This window comes from Diorhabda sublineata, chromosome 4 (assembly GCF_026230105.1).
Source record: "Diorhabda sublineata isolate icDioSubl1.1 chromosome 4, icDioSubl1.1, whole genome shotgun sequence".
Taxonomy (NCBI): domain Eukaryota; kingdom Metazoa; phylum Arthropoda; class Insecta; order Coleoptera; family Chrysomelidae; genus Diorhabda; species Diorhabda sublineata.
In genome coordinates this window covers 36,244,725-36,254,660 of record NC_079477.1, presented here as the reverse complement: position 1 = coordinate 36,254,660, position 9,936 = coordinate 36,244,725, and the positions used below count along the sequence as shown (strand labels likewise).

General features: G+C 26.9%; 2 protein-coding genes across 4 annotated transcripts in view; both read right to left on the bottom strand.

The window, feature by feature from the left end:
* Nucleotides 1–8,296, bottom strand: part of LOC130442659 (probable G-protein coupled receptor Mth-like 3) — a 33,909-nt gene extending 25,613 nt beyond the window's left edge. Inside the window, exons 1-2 of one of the 3 annotated variants that reach the window (XM_056776972.1) lie at nucleotides 8,239–8,296; nucleotides 7,157–7,334 (exon numbers count right to left, since the gene is read on the bottom strand). In XM_056776972.1, the coding sequence (XP_056632950.1) occupies nucleotides 7,157–7,314 (158 nt within the window). In that variant the 5' untranslated portion in view covers nucleotides 7,315–7,334; nucleotides 8,239–8,296. Of the gene's footprint in view, nucleotides 1–7,156; nucleotides 7,335–7,628; nucleotides 7,745–7,976; nucleotides 8,110–8,238 lie in introns of those variants that run through there. The other 2 variants (XM_056776973.1, XM_056776974.1) reach the window with 2 other exon arrangements.
* An 870-nt stretch (nucleotides 8,297–9,166) lies between these two features.
* On the bottom strand, nucleotides 9,167–9,712 carry LOC130443007 (uncharacterized). Its single transcript, XM_056777445.1, has 2 exons — nucleotides 9,490–9,712; nucleotides 9,167–9,417 (listed from the first exon to the last, which is right to left on the bottom strand). Exons 1-2 carry the CDS (start codon nucleotides 9,661–9,663, stop codon nucleotides 9,181–9,183), a joined length of 411 nt encoding a protein of 136 aa, XP_056633423.1. The 5' UTR covers nucleotides 9,664–9,712; the 3' UTR covers nucleotides 9,167–9,180.
* Nucleotides 9,713–9,936: the final 224 nt, after the last annotated feature.

Sequence of the window (9,936 nt, the reverse complement as noted above, 5' to 3'; positions counted from 1 at the left end):
TTAAACCTGAAAAACCCAGAAATTTCCAGGTTTTTAGGATGTAATTGAGAAAAAAAAACCAAAAATTTGGGGTGGTGTGTAAAAAAGTAATAAAAACCTATATAAAACTCAGAATTTTTGAATTTTAAGACATCTTTATCAAAAAAAACGAAAAATTTGCGGATTTTTTATGATTTAATTATGAAAAAACCTGAAAATTTGAGAAGTTTTTGGGCGAAATCGTGAGGGAAACTCAAAAATTTGGGATATTCGGGGTTTTAACCGAATAAATTGATAATAAATTTTGAAATTTTTGGGATTTGAGTTATTATTTTTATAGAATTAACCTGAAAAACCCAGAAATTTCCAGGTTTTTAGGATGTAATTGAGAAAAAAAACCAAAAATTTGGGGTGGTTGTAAAAAAGTAATAAAAACCTATATAAAACTCAGAATTTTTGAATTTTAAGACATCTTTATCAAAAAAAACGAAAAATTTGCGGATTTTTTATGATTTAATTATGAAAAAACCTGAAAATTTGAGAAGTTTTTGGGCGAAATCGTGAGGGAAACTCAAAAATTTGGGATATTCGGGGTTTTAACCGAATAAATTGATAATAAATTTTGAAATTTTTGGGATTTGAGTTATTATTTTTATAGAATTAACCTGAAAAACCCAGAAATTTCCAGGTTTTTAGGATGTAATTGAGAAAAAAAACCAAAAATTTGGGGGTGGTTGTAAAAAAGTAATAAAAACCTATATAAAACTCAGAATTTTTGAATTTTAAGACATCTTTATCAAAAAAAACGAAAAATTTGCGGATTTTTTATGATTTAATTATGAAAAAACCTGAAAATTTGAGAAGTTTTTGGGCGAAATCGTGAGGGAAACTCAAAAATTTGGATATTCGGGGTTTTAACCGAATAAATTGATAATAAATTTTGAAATTTTTGGGATTTGAGTTATTATTTTTATAGAATTAACCTAAAAAACCAGATATTTCCGGGTTTTTAGGATGTAATTGAGAAAAAAAAATTAAAAATTTACGGAATATGTAATAAAATCTATATGAAACTCGGAATTTTTGGGTTCCAAGACATCTTTATAAGAAAAATCTGAAAATTTGCCGATTTTTTATGATTTAATTATGAAAAAAAACCGAAAATTTGAGAAGTTTTTGGGCGAAATCGTGAGGGAAACTCAAAAATTTGGGATATTCGGGGTTTTAACCGAATAAATTGATAATAAATTTTGAAATTTTTGGGATTTGAGTTATTATTTTTATAGAATTAACCTGAAAAACCCAGAAATTTCCAGGTTTTTAGGATGTAATTGAGAAAAAAAACCAAAAATTTGGGTGGGGGTGGTTGTAAAAAAGTAATAAAAACCTATATAAAACTCAGAATTTTTGAATTTTAAGACATCTTTATCAAAAAAAACGAAAAATTTGCGGATTTTTTATGATTTAATTATGAAAAAACCTGAAAATTTGAGAAGTTTTTGGGCGAAATCGTGAGGGAAACTCAAAAATTTGGGATATTCGGGGTTTTAACCGAATAAATTGATAATAAATTTTGAAATTTTTGGGATTTGAGTTATTATTTTTATAGAATTAACCTAAAAAACCCAGATATTTCCGGGTTTTTAGGATGTAATTGAGAAAAAAAATTAAAAATTTACGGAATATGTAATAAAAATCTATATGAAACTCGGAATTTTTGGGTTCCAAGACATCTTTATAAGAAAAATCTGAAAATTTGCCGATTTTTTATGATTTAATTATGAAAAAAACCGAAAATTTGAGAAGTTTTTGGGCGAAATCGTGAGGGAAACTCAAAAATTTGGGATATTCGGGGTTTTAACCGAATAAATTGATAATAAATTTTGAAATTTTTGGGATTTGAGTTATTATTTTTATAGAATTAACCTGAAAAACCCAGAAATTTCCAGGTTTTTAGGATGTAATTGAGAAAAAAAACCAAAAATTTGGGGTGGTTGTAAAAAAGTAATAAAAACCTATATAAAACTCAGAATTTTTGAATTTTAGACATCTTTATCAAAAAAAACGAAAAATTTGCGGATTTTTTATGATTTAATTATGAAAAAACCTGAAAATTTGAGAAGTTTTTGGGCGAAATCGTGAGGGAAACTCAAAAATTTGGGATATTCGGGGTTTTAACCGAATAAATTGATAATAAATTTTGAAATTTTTGGGATTTGAGTTATTATTTTTATAGAATAAACCTGAAAAACCCAGAAATTTCCAGGTTTTTAGGATGTAATTGAGAAAAAAAACCAAAATTTGGTGGGGGTGGTTGTAAAAAAGTAATAAAAACCTATATAAAACTCAGAATTTTTGAATTTTAAGACATCTTTATCAAAAAAAACGAAAAATTTGCGGATTTTTTATGATTTAATTATGAAAAAACCTGAAAATTTGAGAAGTTTTTGGGCGAAATCGTGAGGGAAACTCAAAAATTTGGGATATTCGGGGTTTTAACCGAATAAATTGATAATAAATTTTGAAATTTTTGGGATTTGAGTTATTATTTTTATAGAATTAACCTGAAAAACCCAGAAATTTCCAGGTTTTTAGGATGTAATTGAGAAAAAAAACCAAAAATTTGGGGGGTGGTTGTAAAAAAGTAATAAAAACCTATATAAAACTCAGAATTTTTGAATTTTAAGACATCTTTATCAAAAAAAAACGAAAAATTTGCGGATTTTTTATGATTTAATTATGAAAAAACCTGAAAATTTGAGAAGTTTTTGGGCGAAATCGTGAGGGAAACTCAAAAATTTGGGATATTCGGGGTTTTAACCGAATAAATTGATAATAAATTTTGAAATTTTTGGGATTTGAGTTATTATTTTTATAGAATAAACCTGAAAAACCCAGAAATTTCCAGGTTTTTAGGATGTAATTGAGAAAAAAAACCAAAAATTTGGGGTGGTTGTAAAAAAGTAATAAAAACCTATATAAAACTCAGAATTTTTGAATTTTAAGACATCTTTATCAAAAAAAAACGAAAAATTTGCGGATTTTTTATGATTTAATTATGAAAAAACCTGAAAATTTGAGAAGTTTTTGGGCGAAATCGTGAGGGAAACTCAAAAATTTGGGATATTCGGGGTTTTAACCGAATAAATTGATAATAAATTTTGAAATTTTTGGGATTTGAGTTATTATTTTTATAGAATTAACCTGAAAAACCCAGAAATTTCCAGGTTTTTAGGATGTAATTGAGAAAAAAAACCAAAAATTTGGGGTGGTTGTAAAAAAGTAATAAAAACCTATATAAAACTCAGAATTTTTGAATTTTAAGACATCTTTATCAAAAAAAAACGAAAAATTTGCGGATTTTTTATGATTTAATTATGAAAAAACCTGAAAATTTGAGAAGTTTTTGGGCGAAATCGTGAGGGAAACTCAAAAATTTGGGATATTCGGGGTTTTAACCGAATAAATTGATAATAAATTTTGAAATTTTTGGGATTTGAGTTATTATTTTTATAGAATTAACCTGAAAAACCCAGAAATTTCCAGGTTTTTAGGATGTAATTGAGAAAAAAAACCAAAAATTTGGGGTGGTTGTAAAAAAGTAATAAAAACCTATATAAAACTCAGAATTTTTGAATTTTAAGACATCTTTATCAAAAAAAACGAAAAATTTGCGGATTTTTTATGATTTAATTATGAAAAAACCTGAAAATTTGAGAAGTTTTTGGGCGAAATCGTGAGGGAAACTCAAAAATTTGGGATATTCGGGGTTTTAACCGAATAAATTGATAATAAATTTTGAAATTTTTGGGATTTGAGTTATTATTTTTATAGAATTAACCTAAAAAACCCAGATATTTCCGGGTTTTTAGGATGTAATTGAGAAAAAAAATTAAAAATTTACGGAATATGTAATAAAAATCTATATGAAACTCGGAATTTTTGGGTTCCAAGACATCTTTATAAGAAAAATCTGAAAATTTGCCGATTTTTTATGATTTAATTATGAAAAAAACCGAAAATTTGAGAAGTTTTTGGGCGAAATCGTGAGGGAAACTCAAAAATTTGGGATATTCGGGGTTTTAACCGAATAAATTGATAATAAATTTTGAAATTTTTGGGATTTGAGTTATTATTTTTATAGAATTAACCTGAAAAACCCAGAAATTTCCAGGTTTTTAGGATGTAATTGAGAAAAAAAACCAAAAATTTGGGGTGGTTGTAAAAAAGTAATAAAAACCTATATAAAACTCAGAATTTTTGAATTTTAAGACATCTTTATCAAAAAAAAACGAAAAATTTGCGGATTTTTTATGATTTAATTATGAAAAAACCTGAAAATTTGAGAAGTTTTTGGGCGAAATCGTGAGGGAAACTCAAAAATTTGGGATATTCGGGGTTTTAACCGAATAAATTGATAATAAATTTTGAAATTTTTGGGATTTGAGTTATTATTTTTATAGAATAAACCTGAAAAACCCAGAAATTTCCAGGTTTTTAGGATGTAATTGAGAAAAAAAACCAAAAATTTGGGGTGGTTGTAAAAAAGTAATAAAAACCTATATAAAACTCAGAATTTTTGAATTTTAAGACATCTTTATCAAAAAAAAACGAAAAATTTGCGGATTTTTTATGATTTAATTATGAAAAAACCTGAAAATTTGAGAAGTTTTTGGGCGAAATCGTGAGGGAAACTCAAAAATTTGGGATATTCGGGGTTTTAACCGAATAAATTGATAATAAATTTTGAAATTTTTGGGATTTGAGTTATTATTTTTATAGAATTAACCTGAAAAACCCAGAAATTTCCAGGTTTTTAGGATGTAATTGAGAAAAAAAACCAAAAATTTGGGGTGGTTGTAAAAAAGTAATAAAAACCTATATAAAACTCAGAATTTTTGAATTTTAAGACATCTTTATCAAAAAAAACGAAAAATTTGCGGATTTTTTATGATTTAATTATGAAAAAACCTGAAAATTTGAGAAGTTTTTGGGCGAAATCGTGAGGGAAACTCAAAAATTTGGGATATTCGGGGTTTTAACCGAATAAATTGATAATAAATTTTGAAATTTTTGGGATTTGAGTTATTATTTTTATAGAATTAACCTAAAAAACCCAGAAATTTCCGGGTTTTTAGGATGTAATTGAGAAAAAAAATTAAAAATTTACGGAATATGTAATAAAAATCTATATGAAACTCGGAATTTTTGGGTTCCAAGACATCTTTATAAGAAAAATCTGAAAATTTGCCGATTTTTTATGATTTAATTATGAAAAAACCTGAAAATTTGAGAAGTTTTTGGGCGAAATCGTGAGGGAAACTCAAAAATTTGGGATATTCGGGGTTTTAACCGAATAAATTGATAATAAATTTTGAAATTTTTGGGATTTGAGTTATTATTTTTATAGAATTAACCTGAAAAACCCAGAAATTTCCAGGTTTTTAGGATGTAATTGAGAAAAAAAACCAAAAATTTGGGGTGGTTGTAAAAAAGTAATAAAAACCTATATAAAACTCAGAATTTTTGAATTTTAAGACATCTTTATCAAAAAAAACGAAAAATTTGCGGATTTTTTATGATTTAATTATGAAAAAACCTGAAAATTTGAGAAGTTTTTGGGCGAAATCGTGAGGGAAACTCAAAAATTTGGGATATTCGGGGTTTTAACCGAATAAATTGATAATAAATTTTGAAATTTTTGGGATTTGAGTTATTATTTTTATAGAATTAACCTAAAAAACCCAGAAATTTCCGGGTTTTTAGGATGTAATTGAGAAAAAAAATTAAAAATTTACGGAATATGTAATAAAAATCTATATGAAACTCGGAATTTTTGGGTTCCAAGACATCTTTATAAGAAAAATCTGAAAATTTGCCGATTTTTTATGATTTAATTATGAAAAAAACCGAAAATTTGAGAAGTTTTTGGGCGAAATCGTGAGGGAAACTCAAAAATTTGGGATATTCGGGGTTTTAACCGAATAAATTGATAATAAATTTTGAAATTTTTAGGATTTGAGTTATTATTTTTATAGAATTAACCTAAAAACCCAGAAATTTCCGGGTTTTTAGGATGTAATTGAGAAAAAAAATTAAAAATTTACGGAATATGTAATAAAAATCTATATGAAACTCGGAATTTTTGGGTTCCAAGACATCTTTATAAGAAAAATCTGAAAATTTGCCGATTTTTTATGATTTAATTATGAAAAAAACCGAAAATTTGAGAAGTTTTTGGGCGAAATCGTGAGGGAAACTCAAAAATTTGGGATATTCGGGGTTTTAACCGAATAAATTGATAATAAATTTTGAAATTTTTGGGATTTGAGTTATTATTTTTATAGAATAAACCTGAAAAACCCAGAAATTTCCGGGTTTTTAGGATGTAATTGAGAAAAAAAACCAAAAATGTTCAGTGTTTGTAGAATAAGTAATAAAAATATATATGAAACTAAGAATTTTCGTATTTTAAGACATATTTATCAAAAAAATCCAAAAATTTGCGGATTTTTTATGAATAAATTGTGAAAAAACCCAAAATTATTTAACCCAAAAATCTATGGATTTTACGAAGATTTCAATAAAAAAATCTTAAATAAAACGTGGAAAATCGTCAATATTCAAATAAAAAAACTGAATAAACCCCCCAGAAAATGGAATTTACTGAGTTTTGAATGAAAAGCTGTGAAAAAAAAACTCAAAACTTTTTCATTTTCATACAATTTGCAAAGAAAAAACAATACGAAAACCCACAAAATCACGGGTTTTTTTAAAGAGATAAAGTTTCCATTTTCCAAGAAGCCTCATTGGAAAAATTGGGATAAAACCCAAAAACTGGCGAATTTTTTGGGTTTCCAAATAACAACCCAAAAATTTTAGGTAATTTAACATAAAAAAATGGTTTAAAACCCAAAAAAACTAAAGTTGTGTGAAAAAAAAAGAATAAACCCAAAAATCTATGGGTTTTACGAAAACTTCATTAAAAAAAACCCAAAAATCTTTAATATTTATGAAAAAAAAAACAATTTAAAGCCCAAAATATCAAATATTCATAATCTGTTTCACTCATTAATCAATTTCCACGTAAATTTACGTACTCGAAAAGGCTTGGTACTTTTGTCCTTTCATTAAATCCTGTAAAAAACAATCAAATCCTCTTAAATCCTACACGTACCTGTACGTTATAAACGCAAACACCAGAGCCACTAATGATATGCTGCTACCCAAAACGACCATCAAAGAAAGGATACTCTCTTCGGTTAGAGCGGGCTCTAATCCGGCTCTACTCAAATTCGTAAAGCCGTGCACCCTACCCGTATATATCGTATCCATTTAAATATATAATAGAGAAGCTGAAAACAGAAATTTCAATCAGAAAAAATATAATATTTAATGTAATATAATATTTTTCCCATAAAAAATATCGAATTTACCAAAAATTGTAAAAAAAATATGTACGACATTAAAAAAAACTCGTAATAAAAAAAAATAATTTTTCGATATATTTAAAAACAATTTAAACCGCCATTTTTCACTTATTGACATTCTAATTCCATTTTCCACTCCAATCGTTTCAGAATTACGATTTATTTTTACTACATTTATATGAATCACCCTGTATACGTTCATTAAACATCAAAACTTACTTATCAATATTAAAATAATTTATATTAAATATGGAATACCAACACGTGGTTGCTGGGGTGAATCACGTTATCAAAACCGACGCCAGACTGTCTGTAACAGGCGTTCCGACGCTACTACCGTAGAAAATCATCTTTTAAGGTAGCGTCTGTTCATTGTATCGACGCATGGTCGTCATTTCCACCGGATAAATGATAAAGGAGCAAAGCGAGTGTGTGTTGTTTGCCGGACGACGAAATAGGAAGTAGCCACCGACCCCGTTTGATATCATTAACCCTACGCGAGGGGGTTGAGATGTTATAATACTTAATTAATTAATTAATAATCCAGTATTTAAAATATATAGTTACCACTACGTTTAAAATGGAGGTGTGGATTTACTAGGCATTTAATAACTTAATACTTCTTTAATATAAATAATTACTTCATATATAACTTGTTATTATTTAAATCCAATTATTCAACGATTGATAATGAATTTTATGTACACGACAAAAAGAAAACATAAAAAAATTATTAGACTAACATATATTTACTATAACGGATTAAATATAAGTATAACTTTTTATATACATTGTTTGGTAGGTGAAAAAAGTATTTTTTAATACTTACATGTACATTTTATACAGGATTAACTTGTTAATTAAAGGCAAAAACTTTTATAAACAAATTGTTAACAACACTAACACAAATATTAAGTAAAGACATACGTTCTACTTTATATTGATATAACCTAATGAAGTTAAAAAGAGATAAACGATATCAATCATGTTGGATTCTTCTCAACATCAATTGACAGCTGTCTGATTTAATTATTTAAAATTGATTATGTCTAAGCTTACGTAAAACGGGAGTCTTATAAATTTTTTATTAATTTTCTTTGTTACAGATGAATAGATAGTTAATAATAGTTGTAATAAACTTCTACTATTATAGTTTCTAGTACTAAATTATTAGTTACTAGTATTATTATAGCACTTTTTTATAGCTGCACTACTACAAACTCAAGTTTAAAGTATAACTGAACTTTATATACCCATCTATTGCACTTCCTACTATAGCTAACAAGTACTACTAAACATCCTACTGGCTCTACTATAGTTTATAGTACTAAAAATTTAGCTCCAAGTACTATTTTTTACAGCTACGCCACTACCAACTTTATCTCATACGATTGTACATTTTTCCACTACATTTTCTAGTAGCACCGAAGTTATTATCATTATCAACTGTTAATCCAGGTACTACTGTTATTAAAGGTGTTTCGAATATTTATATCGAAAACTAAATCAAAAATGTCATTTTTCCTTTATTTTTGTATTATTTCGTTAACTAGGAACTGCTAGTACTCTAACAGTACTAGTATAGTCTACTTTCGTGATGAACGATTCTCGAAAAAACGCCTAGCAAGTAAATCTGTCATTACTTAACCCAAATAACGTGTCAAGAGTCTCTAAGAAAAAGAAGATTTGTCGAAAAGTCTTCTTTTCTATATATTTCGTTCGCTTGATGATTTAAATTGAAACAAACAAATTATCATGCGAAATATTTTATTTAGTTAGCAGCTGCGATAGCTGGGTGCGTAGTTGCTTCGCCACAAGCAGCTGCAGCCGTAAAAATCTGCACATTATAATAACAATAGTTAAAAATGTTATAATTGTATAGATCGAATTCTAATTGGATAAAATTTTGACCTAATCCGCCATATTTGACACCCACGATAGCCGTACAATCACGTGATTCGGGATAAATTCTCACACATTTAATAGTCGTATTTCCAAACCAACTATACTGAAAAAAAAATTATTCACTTGTTACAAAATAACGACTATGTATTATGATGTTCCACCTCTATAAACTTACACTTGTCGAATCTGGTACCATTTTTAAAGAAATCTGCGATGTAGACATAAGAAAAGTAGAGGAACAATCTTCCATAGAATTCGAAAGTTCGTAAGTTCCGAGTTCTTGTAAAGCACAAACATTACGTATAGTAATACCTATACAGATATTAGCTAGTACAAACGCAATTTTCATTTCGAATTTTTTGTATACGTCGTTTATCTGTAAATAATTTTTGGAAAAATTGGGCTAAATACCTATTTAATATAGCCTAAATAGAAAAAGAAGAAGAAATGTTAAATTATAGAGGTTAGAAAAACAAAATAACGGTAACTGCTACTTACCTCGCACACTATAGACAGAGAAATTAATGTTTTTCTTTACCGGATTTTTTTTATATACAAAATAGTAAAAATATTTATGATTTTTTTATTATTAGAATATGTATATAAAATTATTTTTCATTTA

Excerpts from the sequence above, each read along its gene's own strand:
- LOC130443007 (XM_056777445.1), bottom strand. The coding sequence starts at position 9,663 with ATGAAAATTGCGTTTGTACTAGCTAATATCTGTATAGGTATTACTATA. Across the intron at positions 9,418-9,489 it reads TGGTACCAGATTCGACAAGT|TATAGTTGGTTTGGAAATAC; the intron begins GTAAGTTTATAG and ends TTTTTTTTTCAG.